The sequence below is a fragment of the Chaetodon auriga genome, chromosome 15 (assembly GCF_051107435.1).
Source record: "Chaetodon auriga isolate fChaAug3 chromosome 15, fChaAug3.hap1, whole genome shotgun sequence".
NCBI lineage: Eukaryota > Metazoa > Chordata > Actinopteri > Chaetodontiformes > Chaetodontidae > Chaetodon > Chaetodon auriga.
Window position 1 is genome coordinate 11,573,892 of NC_135088.1, and position 26,130 is coordinate 11,600,021.

A 26,130-nucleotide genomic window follows, 5' to 3' on the forward strand; every position below is an offset into this window, starting at 1 on the left:
TACAAAGAATAGCCCTGACACAAGAAACTCAGTAATTGCTCTAAATGTAATGATGCGCATCTGTGTAATTCGGCTCATCTTCCAGTCCCCGCCTCTCCGTGACTGTCAGCTGAACTGCCCATTGGCGATAAGGCTGAGGTAACAAACCCTAAAAATCCTCCAATATGTGCAGAGATGGGCGGCAGCACATTTACGGAGCCTCTCAAGTGTCTGAAGTTAAAACTCCTGCGCGCTATTCTCGGCGAGTATGTCGAGCGTCCGGAAGGATAGATGCGTGGGAGTCACCGCGTAGGCATCCAGCGGACTCCCGACACTTTGGGGATTTTTACCTCATCGAGCCAAAAAGACAGAAGCATTTTTCACCATCTTGGCAGAGTGATTGTTTTTGGATGGTTTGGATCACATCCGTTGCCAAGATGTTCCACAGACTTCTCCTGTGTTTTTCAGTAACAGGTATTGCTTTCGCGCAGCCTGACAGCACTGGATTATTTTACGCGCTGAGATCTGAACTGTCAGAAGATGCAATCTTGGTGGCCAACAACGGAATACGTGTGCCTTTCGGGAGGTCGGTCTTCATAGATCCCATCAATGATTTGGTGATTCAGACGCAGCCTGGAGACCGGTGCAGCATCACCGTCCTGGATAATGACCCGCTCTCACAGAGACCGGGGCATCTCTCTCCAAAAAAGTTTCCGTGTGATTTCGGTCCCAATGATGTGACATATTCCCACTACGGCTCGAGAAGTCCGGCAAAAGACAGAGTGAGGCTGCAGCTCAGGTATGACGCGCAAACCGAAACCGTTATTATCCCGTTTATGATGGAGGTTGAAGTAGTTTTTACGCAGCTAGAGTTACTCACCAAGAACATGCCTCTCATTGTCGATAATCTGAAAGGGATCAGTAACCCTATTGATAAGAAGATTTTAGAGTTCACTTATGACAGAGACTCTCATAAATGTGAGGTGGCATCTCTGACGAGCGGCAGCGCACTGCCCAGATATGGAAGACTCATTGATGGGGGGAAACTTTCCAAAATGCTGGACTGTGATGAATTCACACAAGCTGACATCCGCTATGAGCACACGTTCAACCGCAAGTCTCCTGACAGGGACTATGTTCCTATGGTGGTGGAGCTGCATGATAAAGAAGGCAACCTGGTGAAACAGGAGTATTTTCATCTTATGATTCGCATCAAAGAGGGCGAGGAAAACACTCCCCCCAAGCCCAGCTTTGTGTCCATGATGATGATGGAGATCAGCCAGTTTGTCATGACAGCCCTCACCCCTGATATGCTGGCTGCTGAAGATGCAGAGTCAGACTCAGATGAGCTTATTTTCAACATCAGCTCTCCCTTATCATATGAGGAGGGCTACATAGTCAGCACTGATGACAGAAACTTGCCCATCACATCTTTCTACCAGAGGGACTTGCGTGACCTGAAAATAGCTTACAAGCCCCCCTCGCTGGACTCTGACACTGAGAGGATTTTCCAGCTTGAGTTTGAGGTGGTCGACACAGACGGGGCCGTCTCAGACCCCTTCGCTTTTATGATAGTCGTGAAGCCAATGAATTCTCTGGCCCCCGTGGTGACCCGGAACACAGGCCAGCTGCTGTACGAGGGCCAGTCTCGGCCTCTCTTCAGTGCCCACAACTTGGAGATCAGTGATGAAGATAACCTGGACACCGTCACCATCACAGTGGTGGATGGGCTGCGCCACGGGGACCTCATGGTGTTCGGCTCTCACAGGAAATTCTTCACACCCGCTGACCTTACAACAGGAGCTGTTGTGTACCAGCATGATGGGAGTGACACGTACAGTGACAACATTATCTTCAAAATGTCCGATGGAATAAATGAAGTAGAATTCCTTTTCCCGATTACAGTCGTTCCCACTGATGACGAGCCACCAATCATAAATGCAAACACTGGCCTGGTGCTATTCAAAAACCAGATGATGCCTATATCTCCCCTCATGCTCAGCGCTGCTGACATTGACTCTGAAGACTCAACTATTAAATTCACCATTGTTCCTCCCTTTTCTACTATTGGCACAGTGTTCCTGAGGCAGTCGGATGCCCCAGAAGACCCCTCCTCTTGGAAGTTCAACGCTGAGGACGAAGTGTACGAGAAAGAGGTGACAGAATGGCTTCAGAAAGATATCACTGATGGGAAGTTGTTTTACAAGCACACAGGTCCTCATAACACAGATACCGTCATAGATCAGTTTGTGTTCACAGTTCAGGATGACAATGACCCCCCTAATGAGTCAGGAGAGAGTGTGTTTATAATTCGGGTTTTGCCCATAGATGACATACCCCCCGAGCTGTTCCCTGGCACCACCCTGCAGATGACCGTTCAGGAGTACAAGCTCACTCACTTTAGCAAAGAAGTTCTGCGCTATACTGATTTGGATTCTGAGGATCGAGACCTCAAATACACAATTATCCAGCCCCCGATTGATACAGACGAAAATAATCCAGTTGGGTTCGGTTCTTTGGTTCTGACGGACAGCCCTGACACAGAGGTCACAGAGTTCACACAAGCTCAAATTAACCATCATAAGATCTCCTACGGTCCCCCGGATGTTGATCTTGGAATTACAGCTCATGTCGTGCAGTTTCGTTACACTGTTGAAGACACGGCTGGGAACAGCGTAGAAGGAGCTTTCACTATCTACCTGCAGCCCGTCAACAATAAACCCCCTCAGATTACCAACACTGGCTTTACTGTGTTTGAGCGCGGTATGCACATCATCAGTATTGCTGAGCTAGACGCCACAGACCCCGATACAGAGATTAAACAGATTACCTTTACTCTAAGCCAGCCCCCTAAACATGGCCAGGTCCAAGTTGCTTTCACTGAGCTAGAGAAAAAGGGGGTGTTCAGTCTTGAGGATATCTCAGAGGGGAAGATATCATACATGCATGGTGGGGAGGAGACGATGAGCGATGAATTTCAGTTGGATGTCAGTGATGGGATTCATGTTGTAACCGTGACGGTCAAAGTTAATGTAAAGCCTGTCGATGATGAAACTCCAACCATCAGCCTGCCTGCGGGAACAATCGGCTCTCATATGGATGTGCTGGAAAACGGAGCCACAGAAATCACGACTAATGTCATTCAAGGCCATGATGATGACACAGATGACCTCCAGCTGACCTTTATTGTGGAAGATCCCCCAGTTATGGGTGAAATATTGGTCAAAGGAGTGCCTGCCACTAGTTTTACACAGGCTGATATAATTAATGGTGTGGTTGTGTACGCACACACTGGAGGTGAGATAGGTCTCGCCGCTCAGCTGGATGGCTTCAATTTGACTTTGACAGACATGTCCGATGATTGGACGATAGGTGGCAATAAGGTCAACGGAGTGCACGTTCGTGTTACTATCCTTCCTGTCGACAGTCAGGCCCCTGAGGTTGGAGTCGGGATTCAATTCAGTGTCACTGAAGGGGAGAAAAACGGCATCGGCCCTCAGCACTTGAACGCTGATGATAATGACACTCCGATGGATGATATCCTTTGCACCATCATCGTCCAGCCCACCACAGGCTATGTGGAAAATATATCACCCGCCCCAGGGTCAGAAAAGTCCAGATCAGGAACAGCTATCAGTGCTTTTACCATCAGAGACGTCAGGGAGGGGAATATCTACTATGTGCAGAGCATTCACAAAGGGGTAGAGCCAGTGGAGGACAGGTTCACGTTTAGGTGCTCTGATGGCATCAATTTCTCAGAGAACCATTTCTTTCCAATTGTTATCATCCCAGCAAATGATGAAAAGCCGGAGATATATTTGAGGGAGATAGTGGTGATGGAGGGGATGAACATTGTCATCGACACTCCGATTCTGAATGGAGCCGATGCCGATATTCCACCTGAGGAGCTGATGTTCATCATTTCCAAACCTCCAAAACACGGTGCCATTTTAAACCAGCTATCCACAGGCTCGGTTTTGGTGACTAATTTCACTTTAGAGCAGATTAGGGAGGCATCAAGTATTATTTATGAGCATGATGACTCAGAGACAACAGAGGACAGCTTTGATGTCACTCTGACTGATGGAAAGTACTCTGTGCAGAAAACAGCCATGGTTTTGATCATTGCTGTTGATGACGAGACCCCCAGGATGCTAATCAACGATGGTCTGGAGGTGGAAATTGGGGAGACCAAAGAGATCAACAACAAAGTGCTCAAAGCAACAGATTTGGATTCAGATGACAGCACACTCACATATATAATCCGGTTCGGGCCCGGTCAGGGTCTCTTGCAGAGGAAAAACCCATCCGGGTCTCTGGAGAACATCACGCAAGGCATGAATTTCACACAAGCAGAAGTCGACGCAGGCCTTATAGTTTACACACACAGCGGTCAGGAAGGCATTCGAGACTTGATCAAATTTGACATCACGGATGGAATGAATCCACTAATTGATCGCTACTTCTACATCACCGTGGGCAGCATTGACATGGTGTTTCCTGACGTGGTCAGTAAAGGCGTGTCTCTGAGAGAAGGTGGCAGAGTGACTTTGACCACAGATCTTCTCAGCACCACTGACCTCAACAGCCCTGATGAGAACTTAGTGTTCACTATCACAAGGGCCCCTGTCAGAGGCCATTTGGAGTGTACAGACACTCCTGGGATGCCCATTGTGTCTTTTACTCAACTCCAACTGGCTGGCAGTAAGATATACTACATCCACACCTCGGACGATGAGGTGAAAATGGACAGTTTTGAGTTTGAAGTGACCGACGGCTACAATCCTATTTTTAGAACATTCAGGGTCTCTATTGTGGATGTTGATAACAAGAAACCAGTTGTGACTGTGAATAGTTTAGTTGTCACAGAAGGGCAGATTAAGCTGATTACACCATTTGAGCTCACTGCTGAGGACCAGGACACATCTGAGCAGCTGCTGAAATTCACCGTCACCCAGCTGCCTGTTCATGGTAAACTCCTCTACAACCGCTCCGTGCCCGTCACCAGCTTCACCAAACAAGACCTCAATGAAAACCTCATCAGCTACAAACACGACGGAACCGAATCCTCAGAGGACTCCTTCTCCTTTACAGTCACCGATGGCACACACACTGACTTTTATGTTTTCCCGGACACTGTGTTCGAGACGCGGCGCCCTCAAACCATGAAGATCACCATTGTGGCGATTGACAACGGCGTCCCCCAGATCGTGGTGAATAAAGGTGCCCCCTCTATGAAGATACTGCCCACGGGTCACCTGGGGTTCCCCATCAGCTCCAAAGTGCTGAGGGCAGAGGACAGAGACAGCAGCTCGGCCTCTCTGGTGTTCCACATCACCACCCAGCCCGAACATGGTTACATCATTAACCTGGGACAAGGAAACAACTCCATCAGCACATTTAGTCAAGGTAAGCTCTGAAAAAAACACCCACCTGTGTTATAATATGACCTTTGCATGAATGTTGCACATGGATGGCATAATCAAATGACAGCAATTTCGTTAAGAGCCGTTCAGTGGCTGGCTGAGTGATAGTGTACTCCCAAAAAAAAAAAGGATTCTAAAATGTAATCTGTCATGTGTGGTAAACAAATTACCTCAAAGGATATTCCACTCTCTAATATAATAACAATTATAACAAATTATTACATTACTGTCAATCACATAAAATGCTTTCAGTACTCAAACATAAATTTTTTAAAGTGCTGATTTACCCTACTGTGCGATACTCTTTAACCTCAGAAAAAAATGTTAAAGTTAAAAATCGCTGCAAAACTCTAAGTTCTGATTAATTTTTCACACTGCCTACCAAAGATTTTAATTTATGGAGTAATAATTATTCATATGTGTGACAAGTGCAGGCTTGGGAATTTCAATAGTTAATTTGTGAGCCTGATTTAGATGTGCCTTGCTCATCAAATCATAATTAGCAGACCAAAGTTAGAGGCTGATGTTTCGCGCAAATGTCTTGTAGACGGTTAGAGATGAATAATTTATTATTTCTGCATCTCCGGGGGAATGTTCACATCTGATGTTCTCTACAGTGGTTTGTTAAATGAAGCAGGACCAAAGTAGAGGATCATGTGAAAAGGTCAGTGCAGACCTTTCAGTGACAGGATGGCATTTGACTTGCAGCACATTCTGATGGTTCAGTTCAGTTCGAAACAGTTTAGTGCAACGTGTGGGTCTCAGAAATTCGCATAACAAAGTGAAACTTCTTCACAAAATACGCTTCCGTACACCGCCAACACACACAGTGAGATTTGCCACCTGAACCATGAATTTGTCAACATTTTGCTTTTGTGCATGTCTGTTTATTGATCATGCAGATTCGAGAGAACAATGCCACTGATTGAGGTTTTAAAGCGATGCAATCAATGCACTATTTTCATATCATGCTGGGGCAATTATGTGAACAAGTAAGAAAATTCACCTGCTCTTGCCACAGCTCGGCACAAGCACAGACAGGGGCTGAGAACAGAGTGAAAAAGAGCTCTTCAGTCTGCAGGAGACGGACGCTTCTGACAGCTGCTGTGCGGCTGAAGTCTCTGAAAAAAAAAAGGGCACAGATGAGACAGGAGCGGGGCGAGAAGGAGAGGCAAAGGGGCAGAAGAGGGGCCAGAGTGAGCAAGTAAAGTGGAGAAAAAAGGGGGAGAGGGGGAGGTGTAGGTGGCATGAGAGAAATAAAGAATGAGGGAAGGGGCGTGAGAGAGTGACTGAGAGAGAGCAAACAGGCTCGTCAGAAGAATCAGTCAGGTGAAAGAGACAATCCCTCGCTCTTTATTTACTCATCCTATTTCCAGGGCACATCCCATGAGGCTTTCTCTTTAAATATTTGATGAACATCGTGGCCTTGGTTCACAGTGTTGACTTTATATTTGCAAGGTCCTTGGGTTCAAGGCTGCGTCACAACACTCCAGAGAACATCCTTTTCTTGCTGCCTCTCCTGTACCATCAGAGCGATACTCACGAATGCGAAAAGCTAAACAGTAATCTGAAAGAAGCACAATGCCCTCAGAAAAATCATTGCATAATATATACGTGTAAAACGCTTTTACTGTACATTTCTTTTGTCCGTGTCCCCGTGTTAGAAGGGCAGACGGAGAATGACAGGAAGCCACCTAAGAGGTTTAAGATGTGTCCCAGTCAGGAGTCAGGGGTTTATACTTTTATGAACCTCCTTCCTCTGCCATCCATTATTGAAGGAGGTGGTTTGCAGGGGCCAAGCCCTTTCACAGTCTCGATGATTTTTCTGCACTGCAATATACGTTTGTGGAGAATGGTGGAAAAAATGCAGGCAGAGCCCTGTAATTCAGAGAAGTTCAGAAAACAGCTGTGGAGGAGTAGGTGCTTGCCGCAATCCTGTTTTTAACATTCTTACCCTCGTCTGTCATTAAAAGATCCACTGTCACCTGGTTTTCAGGGGTGTTGACACAGAAAGCTGGCAGGTTCGGGATTTAAAGGTTTTCTGTTGGTTTAGCTTGAGCTGTCTCGGATTTGAGGTTGCGGCCTTATCGTCCTGGATTACGGATGCATGACTTTCAGAATGCTCTCTCTGGTAGAAAATTGTTCATGCTGAGTGCTGATAAGGAACTGAATCAGTGTGATACTAGAGACCTGCTGTTACTGCAGCTGATATGGTGCTGAAGCGGGACAGCTTCCATCTTTGAACAATTATTTGACAGAGAGAGTGTTTGAACAAGGCATAAAGCCATAATGCAACTTCAAAGTGTGTTTGAGGATATTTCTGTGGCCAGCGTGAATGTTTTTTTTTTTAATCTTAAAATGCAAATTGTTTCAGAAATATATATTTTTAATCTTGGCAAGGGCAACTCTCTTCCATAAACAATGTATAATTTAGCCATCACCTCGCTGTAAATTGGGGCGAGGGGATTGTTAAAATTTTCATCATGCATCATCTCACTTTGACAGGACAGTGTAACCCTGCAGATTAAAATGCGGAGCGGCCCCCATTAGCATTCTGTCATTAATTACATCAAAACACTTGCTGTGGTTTACTTGCCATTTTGATTCTTTGACTAAACTTACTTTCCTGTTCCAGCTGATATAGATGACCTGAACATCTGCTACGTGCTACGGAAAGAAGAAAATGCTACTTCAGATCTCTTCCATTTCTCCGTCGAGGATAATGGTAAGATTTCACCATTTTACCTTTAGCCGCTTCTTTTTACACTGACTGACTGGCTGACTTTACACTGCATGAGCAGCGAGGTCCTGAATATGCTGCCGAATGACATTTCAACAAAATGTTGATAGATACAAATTGTCTTAGGTGAAGATCAAACCTGTCGCTTTTTGGACTCTCCAACCTTTAGACTCGTCTCCTCGGGTGAATCTTAACTCCTGCTCTTCTCTCTGAGTGTCTGCAGTAGATGTCAGGCTTCAGAGAATCACTCATTACTCACACTGTGACAGACCTGAGAGTCAGCCGAGTCATCTCAGCTCATAGGGAGTTTAATTTTGTCCGTTGTTCCTGGCAGATTTTCCAAACAGTTGTCTAAAGAAAATGTTTGACGTTTCTGTTCTTTTCATTCACAATCACCAGGCTAGATGGAAGGCATCCCTCTGTCAGCTTCAGATGGCTGATATTTGGGCTGACTGATTTAATTCACCATTAGCCTGTAAAGCGATCTTCCGTTCAGAACAGCTGTGCAGTTGCGGGTCAGAATATCAATTTCTGACAAAAATGTGTGTAGGCCAACAGAAGCTCTTTTTTGTGTCCGTACACTACAAATGATGCTGCATCATATTAGCTTACTGGTGAAGTGATAAAGGCATCCAGGTTCATCAAAAAATAGAAAATTTATTTTCGTGGTGCTGAGATTAACACACATCATTTTCACAGTTCAATGATTTAATAAGACTGCCTGTGTAATTTGTGAATATGACTGCAGGATGTGTCAGGTAGTATTACTGTATATTCTGTTTTGATGCAAGGCTGATTTCTCAGGGGTGTTTTTTGGCAGCATAGAGAAGAAGAAACTTTGAACAACATGTATTGAAAATACAAGCTACACAAGAAGAGATCAGAAGAACCCCTGCTCATGTTGTCTGACCGACCTCTGATGCATTTTAACTGTCATTCACTTCCTGATTTATGCACATGAAATGGCCACTTTAAATTCTGTGCATTTTGTTCTATGTGTCTACTTGCACTGTGCGTGAAATCAGCATCCATTTACCCAGGCAGCAGCCAATTAAGCAATCAGCGACTGGGAGTCTCGTATAGGAAATTTCTGTGAGTGAAGGAGAGCTTAAGAGGCGGTTACATTTGTCCGAGATCAGCAAGCTCTGGAGAGAAATCCAGATGTTGTAACAGTGGGACAGAAATGGTCACAAGTGAAGTAACAAAACTTCAAAGAATTTTCTGTGCGATTTTTAAGTTGTATGCTTTTTCTCAACTGTGCAATAACACTATTTATTATCCATATCAGCAATGTCCTTTTTATGAAGCAGCATTTCTCAAGTTGGTAGTGTTCTCATAAGAATAATAGCAATAGTATTTTTTGTGGGCAGTAGTATTTTTATGGCATTTAGTATTTCTATAATCTGTACATGATCTACATATACACAGTTGATTTTGTATTCTATATCCTCTATACTTTTTATCATGACCTTTCTGTGCTTCTGGTTTTTTTTTTTAATACTGTAACAGCTTAATGTCCCTGTTGTGGGATCCAGAAAGTGTTATCTCATCTTATCTTATCTTATCTTATCTTATCTTTTTTCTTACCAAGGCTGACAAAAGTCTTTGGGTATTCATATCAATTGGCCTTGAGAAAAGCAATGCAGTACAGGCAAATGGAAAGACATTGTTGTCTGGATTTCCTATTAGAAAATAAAGCAGTGATGGTGATGCTTTTAAACAGTCAGATTAGGGTTTAGTTATTACTTGCTTCTGCTCTCATTTTCTTATTGAGCTAATGGAGTGGTGCTCCTCCTTTGTCCGCTGTCAGAATACAGGTTAATTAGATTTCCTCACCTCCGCCACAACCTGACTGTACAGGTGCAAATGTGCAACTGCTTATTTGTATGAAAAGGACTAAATCCACCAGATTGTGCAGTCACACTTGTTACACAAGCCCCATCCATTTTTTGTGCGGTCCTCCCTTAAATGAACAGCTAAATGAAGAGGTGCACTTGTGTCAGGATTGCACGTGTGTTTAGGCACAGAATGCGTTTGGAACAAGTTGCAACAGCCTCTCAGTTCTCTCAGTCTGTTCATTTTTCCTCCTGTATGATCAGATATGATGGCACTGCATGAAACACTAAGCACTCACAGAACAATTGATGTAGAGCCTCGTAAGCCTGCCATCATTGGGGTATTTAAATTTAATGGACTTTGTAGAGAAACTCCTCACATTCACACTCACATTCAGAAACCAGTTAAATAACACCACTGCTTCTCAGTGAATCACAGGACTAAAAGACTATGTATCATATAGTGTCGAGATCATAGGTCTTTTTTCAAGGTTACTTTGTACATGACAGGGCTGGGTTTATTCTTCAGTTACAATGGGATATAACACTTCTGTTCAAATGGTGATTCTCTCCTTATGCCGTATCCACTGACATCCAACAATTAACTGTGCCCTCCACATTACACAAGAAGAGAGCCGTGTATTGCACACTTTCTGTCTGAAAAAATGAGCTGATGGTTTTGTGTATTAGCCCTAGACCCATTTTTCAAAAGTGTTTTTCGTACTGCGGTGCTAATGCACTTAGAAGAAAGTGCTAATGCATAGAGGAATAACAGATTCTTTATGCACATGAAAGGAGAAACATTGACTAATTGATTGTCCGTGCTGCTGTAAAGTTTTTTTTTTTCTTTTTCTCTGCTCTTGGCCCGAGGCCTTTGAAAGGAGATCCCCCAAACTAAGTCCTCCTGCCTACAATTTCCAGAAAATGGGCATTAACACAACATAATAATGTACATGTAAGCAGGTACACCTACATTTCTATATACACATTATAGAGATGTGTTAAGACACTTACCCAGATGTGCACTAGTACACACTCAGGTAAACACTCTCACAGATGCACAGCAGAGCACAGAGGGGTAGCTGTAGGCTAAGGAGCTGTGGAGCCTCCAGCACAAAGAGGTGTTTGATATTTAAGAGCCCAGGCAGCATTGTGGGTAATGAGAGCCCTGGGCGTTTGAGCTGGGCAGAGCTCCGAGGCAGCCACTGGTAATTACGTGGCCCTATTACAGGCTCATCTACAGGGGAAGAGTAGCAGGAAGCAGCCTCTGTTTCAGGTTAAGACAGGCTGGGATCACTATAGTTAACTGTAATAGGCTGGAACGCAGTTTGTTTCCCAGGCTTCTCGCTGGCTGTGGGATCCACAGGTAGTTATAATCGAGCAGCAGAAAACAGCACAAATTACAACGGAGAACAAAAAAAAAGAAGAAGAAGAAAGAAAAGCTGCAAATCCTCCAATTGGAGAAGAACTAGATCTTTTTTTTTTTTTTACTTTTGCTTGGGAAACTACTTAAACGATCTATTGATTATCAATGGTTCTTGATTATTTTCAGTTAATTGACTAATCGATTAATGAGTTGCCCCAGTTCTACTTAAGAGGTCAGTTAACTGAAATTACAAAATGACATATCTTCTCACTTATCTCTATTGGTGCAGGTAGTTTGGTTTTATTTGTCCAGGTTTTCAGATATCTGTCTCAAAGACCCCTGCTCACTGACACTAAGCAGTATAGTTGAATGGTGAACAGCACTGAAAATATACATTTAAATCTCAAAGCAACATCGCAGTTACTGTATATAAGCCACAGATCTCACTCTTTTCTGCAGATTATCCAGAGTCAACAGAACACTGTGACTGGAAAGAGATGCGGCAAATGAATGTAATGTCTCTTTGCTGTTTGCACCACCAACAAAATCCCATTCACCTCCATGAATTTGGGTAGCAGCGGAAATCTCAGAGATGGATATTTCAAAACCTGTGGGAATAAAAACAAATGTCTCGGCATGGCTAGATTCCACTGAGAGTCAGCGAGAAAACATGCTTTTTTTTTGTAATCTGGATGAATTGGCACGTTGTACATGACTTACAGACGCAATATATCATAGAAATTATTATTATTCACACATAAAAAAATGAGAAGCAAACCAGCATTTTTCCCCACGGCCGCTCATCTCTTCTCATCTTTTTTCCGTATGTTTCTCCTTCCACTGCAAACAATATTGATTGCCACAATAGAATCATTTCATCTCACCCTCACCTCTCCTTGCCCATGAGCAGCTCGACATACCACCGCTTTATCTGGAGTTACAACAACAGTATATCCCCTAAAACACCCCCTGCAGCCTCTACATTCCCATTTTACGCTGCACACAGTACACATTGCATGCATTTATGTGTCTTCACAAATGTGTCTTGAATATAGCAAAATGCTTTGTGTGTAACTTCTCCCTTGTAAGTGCTAGAAGACCAGTTATCACTGCAGGCTATTCTGCAGTGGCTCCAGTTCTTTATCATCAGTCTTGTTTGTGCATGATGTCTGATTGGGTGTCGATCTGTGGTGCCTCTGTGGCTTTTTTTTTCCCCTCGTCTCTTCTAAAGGCTCCTTTTTTGTTTTTTTTTTTCATAAAAGCAGCACCAGCACTTCAGATGAAATGACCTCCTTGTGTTGCCCTCCTCTCTGTTAAATGATAAGTGTTGCAAATTATTTATGCACATGCGGACTTTCTTTCTAATGGAAGAAAGGAATCAGCACCCGAAAAAAAAAGAAATAAGTGAGTCAATTTTAAACTGCTTCTGTAATAACTTTTAAACTCTTTAACTCAACAGTAGAATGACTCACAGAGGCTGAGAAATTTCGAGTCAGCCATGAACACGCTGAATGTAAATGGGATCATCCAGTTTTAGACGTCTGGCTTTGCTTTAATTTCTTGAACTGAAAAGCAACCTTATTTCGTTTCCGAAGCTGAAACACAATTGATGTGTGATAACGTTTCCAAATCCTGCTTTGGAGTTTAAATGCGAAAGAACCTTAAAAAAACCCCCCAACACTTACAGGCTTAAGATGGCTGTCACCAAAGCCACAAATGGAGCAGGTTAATCCCTTGACCTTTTTTTTTGTTGTTGTTAACCTGTCCAGTGAAAGGTTACTGATCAATGCAGGATTGCCAGGTAATACATCAGCATGCAGCACAGACTGACACGCACGCTAACACGTCCCCTGGCTCCAGGAGAGGATTCTCTTTATCTGTCGGCAGTCAGGAATTTACTGTCACTCACTTCTCGCAGGGCCCAACTCTCCTGTCTTTATCCCCACCATCTTTCCCTCCTCACACTGTCACTCTCAGATCTCGTCGGACGTGTTTTTGTTCATTTTCCATTCTTTTACCTCACTCGGCATCCGTGTTCATGCGTATTTCGCTCTTTCAGTGCTTTTTGTGCCTGTCTCGCCTTTTCCTTTCGAGGTACAGTCTTAATATTTTGCCCTCCTGCCTCGCCGAGTTTAATCTCAAAGCACGCTGTGGCTCATTGTGCCGAGTGTTGACTCTGTCTCAGGCATCAGGATTCGGATTTTACTGTCACACCCTCGCTGTCTTTTCCTGCTGTCTGTCCCCGCCTGCCGTGTTTGTCTGTCAGCGTTGGTGCTGATGGATCTCTCTGTTGTAGGATTACAGCACATTCTGCAGCCGCGAATGTCACTCCCGATGATCTGCATCTCATTAGAGCGTTGAGACGGGAGTGTGAGACTTGTTGAAAGATGTGAAGGGATTCTTCATCATGTTAATCATCTCTGATTCTGTATGTCTCTCAACGCTTGACAGCCCACGACATGTAAACACACGAGCACGACCAAACGCCCTCTAATCTCAAGAATAAACAAAAAACTGTTGATCTTTTCAGCATTTATTTTGCCACTAAGTGTTCTGATTTACATTTTTGACTACATGAATGCTTTGCTTCCAATTATCGGCATCAGTTTTTCTCTCTTCTCATCTTTAGTTTGTCTGTTACCTTCTTTCACACAGATACTTTACTCTTTTTTTTTTTTATCTTCGCAGTCAGTTTTTGTCATCTAATTTTCACCCAGTGCTTTCTTCTTCTTACATTTTCTCTAATCAAAAGGAAACTGTAGGAAAGTGACGATTCCCAGCGCACATAAAACCTCATTCTTTGCGTGTCATCCTCACTGGCTCTGTCTCCTGCTATTTCATTTTTAATGATCCTCAATGGACCTTTAATTTATATTTACATAATTTAAGCATTACAATGTAAAGTGATACTTTATCTGCGTTCTTCTCCTCACATTGCAGTATAAACGTACACAGCACTGGGGAGCTCTTGCAAGCTCTGCTTTATTATTTGTATTTTGAAACCCTCTAATAAAAAACATACATCTAAAACTAAACATTAAAGCCACTGAAGCAAAAATGAACATTTTCTGGCATAACAAAATTTTGTTTTAAGGGTTATAGGAGATAATGGAGGGAAATTAGAGCAGAGGGGAAAAAGTAGGAAGGAGAAACAAGAGATTTCAGTAAGTAGTTTATCATCTCTGCGCTCAGACACAGTTTGCTCTCTGGAGTGCCAGTAAGCGTCCTGAGATACATTAAACTCATCCCTCTGTTAAATATTATATTGGTGGCATGGGGAGACTTGTGCTGAAGCAGGAGTGATCGTTGCGCTGGAGTCCTGCCTCTGTGACGAGCACACAGGAGAACATTTCCTTTTTAGATGGTATCATTCATGCGACTCTCAAGCAGACACGCAGGCGCTTACACACAGATTCAGACACGCGCAACTGTACAAGTACACACACCTCATGGAAGCCACCGTTTCTTTGTCCTCAAGCCTTCTGCCTCTAAGCTATGCCCAGGGTCATATATGGCTGTCTTTATAGACATCAGTGAAGAACCTCACGGTTATTAAGCGTAGCACAGGAACTTCAAAGGAGTGAGGATTCTGCCCCAGATGTCAGTTTCTTATGGTTTCATGTGCAAGGCCGCTTAAGGTGTTTCTGCAGCACACTCATGCCTGATGGCTGTTGAATGTAGGGAGGAAACAATGCATTATTCTGTCGCACGCAATTTTTATCTCCTAAGGTTGGTTGGGGGGTTGGGGCAACGTGGACCTCACTTCCTCTGTTGCCCACAGGCACATACAGACACACAATCACCTACACAGTGTATCATACTGCATGATACGAACAGCAGCACCACTTTCTTCCAGGCGTTTGGCTTGGTTTGACATCCTGCGAAGTGATCGATCAAACGCAGTGATTTAATAATAATCCCAACACATGTAAATAAATTAGCTACAAAGACTCCTCACCCACAGTGGCTTTAACTCGCCCTCGAGTTGAGCAGCATTTTAAATGCTCAAGTTTGCCCACGGCTATGAGTTCCTGGTCAGCCTACTGATATCTCACCATGACCGCTATCATGCGAGTTGCCTTGGGGTGAAATGTTAGTATAATGATACACACACGCACACACATACAGTACAATACACACAGACATAGACATTATGGTGCTGCTAAAAGATGTGCAAAATGACCTGCTTTCAGTCTGATGTATGCATGGCCACACACACACACGCAGAAGAAGAAACAGCTGAGTGCAGAACCCATCCTAATCTTTGTGATCCGTTTTGCCACTAGTTGCACACATGCCAAACCTCCCAGTGTTAGTACAGTGCCTGCCACACATCTGTCAGGATAAAAGGTATTGAAACATCCTGAGGGGGTGTGAGATATTTGTAGTTTGTCAACCATCAGAATTTATGGAGAGAAGCACTCCTGTCAGGAGGATGGTGCGTGGGCTCCTATTACTACTGAAATATTACTGGTGGTCTATTTTAGCAGTGTCGCAGCACTTCACATGCTATGTGCTTTGTAAAAAGGAGCATGTTGCCAACTGAATAAATACCAGATTTAGCCATTACTTCCTAGTTCAATGTTTCTCGAAAGTTTTGCATGGTGAGAGAGATCATTGGGTTTGTTGGTTGCATGTAGCTGTTTGATTGCCAGTTTCACTGGGAGTAGGGGACTGGTATACAAAGGAGTAGAGAAGGCAGATGGAGACGTAACAGTGAGGGAAGGGCCACGCCGCCCGCAGCAGAATAGATGTACTGAGCAGCAGACGGCATCTTCTTGCTGTGAAAAATTTCCTTTGATTTTGGGTGTGAACTCTCTGACGGCACACACAGACACAGCTGAAAGTCGAGACAGACCCGATTTTTTCAGACTGAAGCTAAGAGCCTAATCTCACATGTGTTTTTGATTGAAAAAATAAGTCCATTTATTTATGTGGTAGTGATGTTTCTGATCTAAATGTCGGCTGTTAGTACATGATCCAGCTGTTTTCAAAAGCACAACAGTGCAAAGAGGGGTGGACTCATACACCTTCCGCCTCCTAAAAGTACCTTTAGAAGAGATAAGGCGTTTCTGTGTGTGTGCTATACGTACAGTAAACGTGAGCTCCGGCATGAGTCTGTGTTAGAAAAAGCATTTGCAGGGAATCTGATCGGAAGATTTAATGTGGCAATTTTGAAACCACAGTTGCTGTCAGGTTGCAGGATGAGTGCTCTAATCCCTATTGCCCAGTGGTGGCCTTTCACTGACTGTGTTATGTATTTAATACTGTGTAATGGATTTCTTTATTGTCCCGAGAAGGAAATTAGCTGTGTGGCTCTGTGAGATATAACCCACAGCATGAAATAAGCAGTGGTGGAAAAAGTATTTATTTGCTTTACTTAAGTACAAGTACTAATACCACACTGAGAAAATGTTCCACTATAAGTTAAAACCCGTCACTCAAAACCTTACTTAAGTATGTATGTTCATTCTGCAGAGAAGTGGCTCATGTCAATGTTTGACTATTCTGTATGTTGTTTTTGAATTAATATTACTGCTGCATTAATGTGTATGTTGCGTTTGACTGCTGTAGTCAGGACAGAGCTACTGCTTTACACCGTTGGATTGTTTAATCTACAGTAATGCTTCATATTCTATAAGATCATCATGTTTTTGTAGCTTCTGCTCCCTTTTGTAGATCCTTTGCTTGTCCCTAGCAGCATATTCAGAAACAGAGCAGATATTCAGGCTTATGTGTAGGTCAGAAGCATTTGTTTTGATTTTGAATGAATGATTGTACCTCTGTAGAAGGTTTCTTTTCAAGGACGAGGATTTACGGTACATATCTTTAGAAAGCGAAGGTTTTAGAGAAAAGAGGGGTGTTGGTCACAGCAGGATGAGAGCTTGCACTGATGCACTTTGTATGAAAAGACATTTAATAGGCAATAGAAATGGCACTTCCTTTGTTTTTTAAAAAAGCTTATTTGATCTGCACTGCAGCATTTGATTTTGGTTGTACACCAAAGCGTTTCTGTTATGGCTACCCTGGAGGAAATTTTGAGAAGTTATATCCAAAATAAAGTGAAAGAGATTGTTTCCTCATAAAATGTTATGGAAAGTGTTTCAGCAAATGGTTACAGTCAGTCTTCATACAGCAGGCAAGCAGCATTCTCATTCATTTAGAGTCGTGTTTCTGAGCACCTAAGGAATAATCCAATATTCACTTTCCTGATAGCTCTAACTTTAGAGAAAGAGCTCGCTCGTTCAGTGAGGTTAATGAGAACGCTAAGACTCTACTGTATAGTAATTTGAGGGCCATAAAACCAGAACACTGAGCTAAAAGAGCTAGAAATATAAACATTCTTTAATCTGCATTGCTAGCTCTCATCTCATTACCATATGGAGACTCTGGCAGGGGTCCACAACTACGTTTGTCCAAGGGCCAGAATTTGAATATTCTTTCTAAAAAAACAACAAAGCAAAATCCATAATGATAAGTAGATACTTAACTAAAAAATGCTCACAGACATCTGCCAAGGAGGCCGTTCTGCTGAATATGTGAACTATGAATTACCGACTTTTTGGCAAGCTAATCAATGATCACTGTCAGGACGGACTGGGCCTCTCTCACCCTCTCTCTCTGAATGACGTTAGATGTGCACATTTTGTGAATGTATTCTGTGAGCTGGATGGAACATTTTGGCGGGCCAGATGTGGAGTCAGGAGCTTAGTCTATAGTGTCTCAGACCATCTAGACCAAAACTAGATGGTTTATATGATGATGCTTTAAACTGTGCGCTATAATCCTGAACATATGTCGAACATGAGAAGCAGCTGTAACAAACTCTGGGTCACGAGCTTAGTAACAGCATCACACAGACCATCTACAAAAACATTCTTATGTGTTAAGGTGAATTTCCTTTTGATTTTAACCCTTTCTAAAATAGCCTCCTCTGATTGGACAGGTGTCGACAATAACTCTGTAAAGTAGATCCTACAGCACAAGCCAGCATCAAAACTGTAGCATCAAAGTTTTTCTCTGCAGATTTCTCAGAGTGTCCTGATCCTTGAAATTTTCTGTACAGAAACTATGATCCCTAATTGGTCCAAAGGAAGAAAAAAAAACCCTCGTGGTGAGTTTTTGTTAGGAAAGCCTTTGAAAGAGGGTGTAAAGTGAATTTGGCTCTATTGAGTCTGATTTCAAAGCTGCTGTTTTTGTATGGTCAGCACATGTGAGGCGCCTTTTATCCTGTTGAAAGGCTGGAGGAATGAGACAGTCTGAAGCCCACTGACTCAGATCCCTATTGTCTGTGCACAGCTCTTCACCTTCAGTGAGAGGTCGCACAGAAGGACTGGTGCACACACACACAAACATGCACCACGAACACAAACACAGACACACACGTGCACACACACACAGATTTCAGGCAGCTTATGCTGTATTTACTATCAGGGAACTGGGATGAAAGTCAAGGTTGCAGTGAAGTTGGAAGTGAAGAGTTGTGTGTGTGTTTACGTGGGTGTATGTGTGCAATTTTGTATTTGCGCCCACTAAGTGAAGCCTGAACTTGGCCTACGGGCTTTTTGGAGGATACACAAGCTCTGATTATATTAGCTGTCTCCTCACCTCGGCATGTTGTAGCGATGTCTGCCAAGCCAGAATGTGCTGAACTTTTCACCTCAGCTGCATTTTAACACCAGTGTTCGAGCTTTACTCTAACAGAGCTGTACCTTATGTGCGCGTGGAGGCTCTCATCTCCACCCTTTTAGATTCTATTTATGATATTTTATTGATGGGGATAGTGACACACTGTTATTTTGAGTGACCAAGCAGCGGCACCTTTTTTGCACAAGGAGGTTTGAACAACAATGCTGCCATTTATGACCTCTGTGATGATGGAGGTGAAGTGCTACGCTGTGTGTGCTTTTAACAGCCCTACTGCTCAAGCATTTCAGAGGCATAAACGACTTGAAAGAACAAACAGCTTTGAAATCGTCCTCAATAGAGCTGAATGAGATTTCCTTTCCGACAGCCTACAAATAACATTTGCACAGACAGTCCTCCACCTCTGCATTTCCCTCTGCCTGTAAAACACACACATGCAGGCGTTTAGTTTAGCATTCACAGGAATGCCATGCATAGTTAGGCATTGTTCATCTCTACACAAAAGCAGAAAAAAGGAAAGCGTCACCCCCTTTTATTCCACTTTTACTATGTTCTCCCTTCCCTATCACAGAACTCCATCTTTTCCCCCTGCAGGTGGGTGAATTAGCCACACACCGCAGCATCCTTCCTGTCCGCTTGTTGAAGTGGCAGCTATTGAGTAGCTCTGTTACACTAACAAGACCATTTACCCCGCAAATCCTTCCTTAATAACACTAATTGGCTGCGATGTCAGGATGATGTGCCATTTTTTTAACAAAAGAAATTACAGTTCAACAAAGAAAATTTTTGAATTTAATTGTGGAGCACATGAAAAGCTTGACTGTTAGATGTACAATGGTGTGGAGGCAGATATTGTGTGTTTTATTTTTTATGAATCTGTAAATATTCTGCAGCAGATGTGTTGGGAACATTTGGACTGCACACTGAAAATAATTAAAACACTTTTTCTTCATTACGGTTTTACAGTAATTGCCCCCTTTGGTCACAGAATTTCCCCTCATAGTTTCCTTTCCAGGTTTTGTGGAATATTGAGCCCAGCATTTGGTAGTTAAATCAGAGAAATAAATAGGCACAGACCCGCCCCAGTACGTACAGTGTTTCTGCAGAGATCTTAGATGATAAACAGCATGTTCACAGCACACAAGAAGCAACACATTCAGTCAGTCCTGGTAGAAAGATACCAAACTGCTAATGAAATGTTAATTACACATTCACATTAGAAAACAGGATGAAAAACAGTCAGGAATAACGAAATGTATTTATGCTTTGTGTGTTTTGTTTAGGTGGGAACAAGCTGAAGGGGCAGCAGTTCCGTCTGGACTGGGCCTGGATCTCTCTGGAGAAAGAGTACTATGTGGTGGACGAGGAGGACAAGTTCCTGGAGGTGGTGCTCAGGCGGAGAGGCTACCTGGGAGAGACGTCTTTCATTGGTCAGTCTGTCTGTCTTTCTGCCTCCTTTCCTTTCTGATCCAAGAGGACATGTTCTGTGTTTTTAGCCACGCTAGCAGGGTGGCTCGACGACAATGTTGGTCTGTCAACAACTGCTGGTTGGATTGCCTCAACATTTGATACAGACATTCATGATCCCCACATGATAAATCTTAATTTTTGGGTCATTCTCTGCCTTTGTCTCAAGTACCACCATGAGATTAGCACGTTTGAATTGACTGTGATGTTGCAACAGCTATTGGATGGATTACCATGAAATTTGGTTAACAGATTCACATCTCCCTCAAGATGAATTGTAATGAATTTGAATGTGAATGTGTCCAATATTTTGTTTTTGGACCAGATAGTTGCAAAATTAGGGATATTTCCACCAGCTTCAGCTGTACTTTCTGTTTTGCAAGCATTAAAGCCAAAGAGCAACATATCCATTCAACACACGCGATAACCAGATTTGTCCTCTAAGCCAAAGTAATTTTGTTTGGCCTTGAGCCATTTCAGTGTTTGCAAGAGGTGTTTGTTATGGAGCTCAGTAGGCTAAGTGAGATGGCTAAATCTGACCAGTATGATGTCCTGCGTAAGGGAACTCTTCGCCCAGCAGAGACAGGAAAACAATGTCAAGAAAAGTAATTTTGCCACTGCTTGTAAAGCAACATGGCATTTTCCTTGATGTGCAAAGCTCAGCTTTATTTGTCCTAGATGGGCAAATGGTGTATAACAGTAAGGACATGACACAGGTGTCAAAACAAGTACACGTCAAAAAGTACTAAAAAATACATTGACCAGGTGGATGCAACAAAATCCACAAAGTCGACTCATCAGTCGACAATCAGAGCTGACTGAGCTTAGGTCAAGTTAATGATAAAATAGCATCGCTGGTATCATTAGTGTCACAATTAACAGAAGTGCCACCCCGTCATCTCCTTGTCGCCACGTAAAGCAACGCTGTAATGAATGTTGATCTGTTTATGTCTGTTTGACAGGCTCTGACACACTAAGCTGACAGTCAGCTATTTAGCACTGTATGGTCAACGACCACCTTACAGTCTGACTGCCACTTCTAACTCTTATAAGTGCCTGTTGGAGGTCAGCCGGTTTGCCTTTCCCCAATGTTAACTGAAGTAGAAATAGAAATAAATTATACATTTATGTTTTTTTCATGCATGCCGCCTAGTTGTTGACTGTAGTCTTCACAGCTGTGTTCTGCATTGTGAATCACAACGTATGTCAGTAGATGGGAGGCAAGGCAGGCGATGCGTCAGTCCATCTTTGTCAAGTGGTTTTCTGTAGGTGGGCTCGATGCGTCAGGGCCTTAAACTGCAGTGTAAAAAAAAAAAAAAAAAAAAACTAAGGAAGACATTGCGATCAGTCCAAACACAAAGTTATATTCACAATTACACTTATGAAAGTGACTTACTGTACTGTTGACTTTGTGAAACCTGCTCTTCAAAGTCCTGTTCTTGGGAGAGTTTTCTGAGAAGCTGCTGTTGCATTTTCTCTAATCTAGACCTGTTTTGCTCTTAAAAATTCCGCTTATCATCAATTTAACGTAGCCGTATACGTAGCATATACTCTTAGCCTTTTAGCCATATTTGGCTGTAAAATGTCTCATTACAGCACTCGATAGTGACACGAGGAACATTTCTTGGGCTGACAATAAGTGAATCATCAGAAAACTTAAAAATAAAGTGAGCATCATGCTGCCTGCGGCGCTCATCAGTGTACAAAACACAGAGTGGGCAGAGAGCGCACTGTTGGCTCTGTGCTGCTCAAATCTCACATCCAGCCAGCTACACAAACATCACTGCCAGAGTTATTATTAAGCTTCCTGACCAGCAGATGGAGGTGATTTTGTGTTGGTAAGGATGGCCCAGCATGCTTTTGCACTTACAGTATGTATAAGTGTTGTGCAGGTTCGAAGGTTAAAAGGATGATGATGGTGTTGTCCCTGAATGCTCCTCTTAGCCCTGACTTTGTCATGCTTCAGCACGTTCGCTCTGGGAGAAGCAGGACCTGAAAGCAGCTTTTACTCCCCCCCCCCACAACCTCTCATCATCATTCTGATCCCTGTTAATCTTTGGGTCAGGTGTTAGCATCACAGAGAAGCAGTTTATGTAAGCCTTAAGACTTATCTACCTGTGTGCGTGTGTGTGTGTTTGTGTGTACACGCGTGTATATGCGATTCCTCTCACGGGTTTGAGTGTATAACACATGAAAGCTTGCGTTTTTGCTCTCATCTCTTTGCACAGTTGGCGTGCGAGCACCTGGTTATCTCTGACCGCACACACACACACACACACACACACACACACACACACACACACACACACACACACACACACACCACATACGTTCACTTTCAAGCCTTCTTTCTGAATGAACGTCTAACATGGTATGTCGACGTGGTGCTTAAATGCGTCAGTGTGAAAGTGCTTTCCTTCTCGGCCCATGTAGCTACAACATGTTGAGCTAACATTTTTATGCATAAGTGCACGGTTTGAAGTGAGATTAAAGAGAAGGAATATTTACTTGTAACCTTCAGAAACTCTTTCTCCAGAGCACCAAACCCAAGTCACTCTGACAGCGGTATTTTATCTCACAACCCATATAAAATTTGTATGTATGCTTGCATGTACGTATTTCTTTGTATTTGTGCATCTATATGCCCAGTGTGTACCGGTTCAGGCAATGATGATGAAATATAGTCTACTTTAGGGCAACACAGAATGAAAAAAATGAAACTGATAGAAGTCGTCTAATAAGTTTCATAGATTTCAATTTGCCGGGCAGGTGAACAGAAGATGGGAGCAAATAAACCAATAATAGAGTGGCGACATACTCGAGGTGGACAAAATAGCAGGAACACCACACAGTGTAATGCAATCGATACAATGGCACCTCTGATTGATGTTTGGTGTGAACTCATTTTAAGGCTGTAGGCTGTAAGGCTGTTTTGTGTTGCTGTTAAATCTCATTAAGAGTCAGTGTGGTTGAGGCTCGGCTTGTGTTCCTCTTTTGTCACTTAATTTGCATGTGTTTGGCTCAAGTCTGAACAATTTTGAGAGTTTTCCTCTTCCTCTTTGAGAGCTGTCCATCCATGCTTTTGCATTGTGCTTCGCCTTCTCCTTCATATTAGTCATTGTCAGTTTGCCATTAAAACTGACACTTGCTCATTGTCACTCTCTTGTGCCATTGCCTTTCTACTATTGATTTGCAGGGGATGGACAAAACAACAGGAACACATTTTGAGATGGGATGTTAACTTTTAAGAACAGAATCACAGCCAAAAAACTTCAAAACTCTCCAAAAAGTCAGAAATATCATGACAGCATTTGTAAACAATACTAATGCCAAATTTTGGGGACAGAAAATACTTGAACAATCATAAATGTGGACAGAATCAACATATATAATATTTGGGTGCAAATCCGTTGATTTACAATTATATAAAACAGAAAAAAATGAGCATTTGAGATGGCAGAACTTGCAAATCTTTGTTGGAAAATAACTTAAAAGATTAATCATTTAATACAATTGTTGGCAATTAATTGTACGTTAATTAACTAACTGTTTATTGGATTGTTTCAGCTTTAAAATTGGCTACGAATCTGCTCTGCCAATATGGATGTGAACACCCTCAAACACCCGTAAAACTCAAACAGCAGTTCAGAGTCATTGTTTTGTTTCAGAGCCAATATGCTGAAGTTGAACTACAACTAGCTGTAAATGAAAAGATAAGTGATGGTAGCAGTAGGGGATATGAGGGGGTTGCCAGCCCCCTTGTTAGCAAAATGGCCTTGTTAACCTGCCACCCCCCTCTCCAACTGGCCAGCAGCAGAGAGAGTGCAGGGGCAGAGGGGTTGTTTAGCTGAATATGTCTTTCTAGTCTGCCTGACTCATTCATCTTTAATCTGACCGAGCTTTGTGCAACTTAGAATCTATGGCCTCGACCATGGCTCTGAAATATCAGCTGTGCTGTGTATTGATAAATCCATGGTGCTGTCCGTGGTGCTGAAGGAGCAGACGGATTTGTTATTGCGCCTTTTTGTCTGAGTCCTGCTCTTCTGTCAGTTTAGTCTTGGACCTGCAATATTCTCTAAACTATACACTATAAATAATGACTGATGTTGTAGGCTGTATACCACGTAGATATGTGTCACCTTCAGGATCAAAGTGACAAGTAGTGACATGTGGTCATGCAAGAGGATCATAGAGACACACACTGCAGCCTATGATATTCCTTCAATATTTCAATGGTCATTCAGTTGCATCTGAAAATACACTCCCAGACCAAGCCACCTCTTAAACGAAATATTATAGGGGAGAAATGACATGACAGTTTTTACTATAGGGTCAGGGGTGAGGGCCAGGGCACCCCCACTGTTAGAAATTTGCAAATTGTCTACTGGATGACAGAAAACAACCCAGTAAACATAAAAAGAACAGAAAAACCAGACAACGAAAGAACAAAATAAAAAAGACGCATTGGAACTCCTGACAGAAGTAGACACTGCAGATAGATAGATAGATTGCATTAGATTAGGAGGGGATGGAAAAGCAGGGAGAGAGACACCCAGCGATGTTGTCAGAAGCTGGCTGCCGTTGCAAGGGCTAGCTGATGAAAGCTGCTGTGGTGCCTGGCAACAGTGGAGGAGAGCTGTTACACATGCTCCATCACAACAGGACGTACAGGTAGAGAGGATCAGTGATGGAGGACCGCAGAGATAGGATCAAGGTTCAAAGATGCCCCCGCAAAGCAGAGCTCAGGCAGAACGGGGCTGGAGAGCATGGGGTTCCGATTGGATTCTTCTACCACTGTTTTCAAGATTACGCCTCACCTTCTCGCTTCCTGTGAAATAAAAAAAAACACACATAGCTCTCAACCTTCAGCTTAATTTTTCATGTGTGCGTGCCCTCTGCCTCGCCTGCTGTGTATTCCTCTAATTGATTTCTGTCACATTTTCCTGTCTCCTGTGACACTGTCCTACTGACTTGTCAGCCCACTTAACCCGTCCCACCTTCTTTTTCTTTTCATCCGTAATCTCTCCTCACCTCATCTCACAGTGCAGAGCGCTCGGTCTTTTTGTTCCTAACCTGCTTTTCTTCATCAAAGACACCATCTCTCTTCCTCCTGCTCCCTTACTGCCTTACAGCCCAGGGTCTGTGCCATAGGCTGAGTCTTATATCCTTCCTCCACCCACTCTCCATTTGTCATTTGTCTTATATCTGCCTTCGTCTCTCCTCTCTGTCTCACTCCAGAGCAGCGCTCGTTCGCTGTTTGTTCTCGCTCTGTCTTCTATTTTCTCACTTCCTCGTGTGCATCCTCTACTTCGTTGTCACCCATTGTGGTGCTTCTCTGCTGGTTCCTCTCCATCTTTGCCTTTGTTTCATCACATCGTCTTGCTCTGTTTCCTTCACGAAACCCTCCACTCTCAAGTCCTCATCCTCTCAGTGTCTTTCCTCTCTTTTGCTTTCCTTTTCCTCCCCTTTCCCCTCTTCTCTCTATCTTCTTTGCTGTATATGTGGAATGTGAGGAACCCCCGTGGGGAAAAAAGATGGAATTGAATTCTCATTCCTCTTTTTTTTACCTCTCGCACAAGTCAAAGCTCACTCCTTGAAGACTCTTTCCCCCGCTTTCTCCACTGTCCTTTCTGGTCTGTCCTTGCTCTGACAGATAAATTGACAATTGTT

The 26,130-nt window shown here is 43.1% G+C and overlaps 1 protein-coding gene across 2 annotated transcripts in view; it reads left to right on the forward strand.

Annotated features, from left to right (window-relative positions):
* The first annotated feature begins 328 nt into the window (after nucleotides 1-328).
* Nucleotides 329-26,130, forward strand: part of frem2a (FRAS1 related extracellular matrix 2a) — a 55,993-nt gene continuing 30,191 nt past the window's right edge. For both annotated transcript variants that reach the window (XM_076751248.1, XM_076751249.1), the window contains exons 1-3: nucleotides 329-5,388; nucleotides 8,041-8,130; nucleotides 20,277-20,423. In XM_076751248.1, coding sequence (XP_076607363.1) covers nucleotides 390-5,388; nucleotides 8,041-8,130; nucleotides 20,277-20,423 — 5,236 coding nt within the window. In that variant the 5' untranslated portion in view covers nucleotides 329-389. The remainder of the gene's footprint in view (nucleotides 5,389-8,040; nucleotides 8,131-20,276; nucleotides 20,424-26,130) is intronic.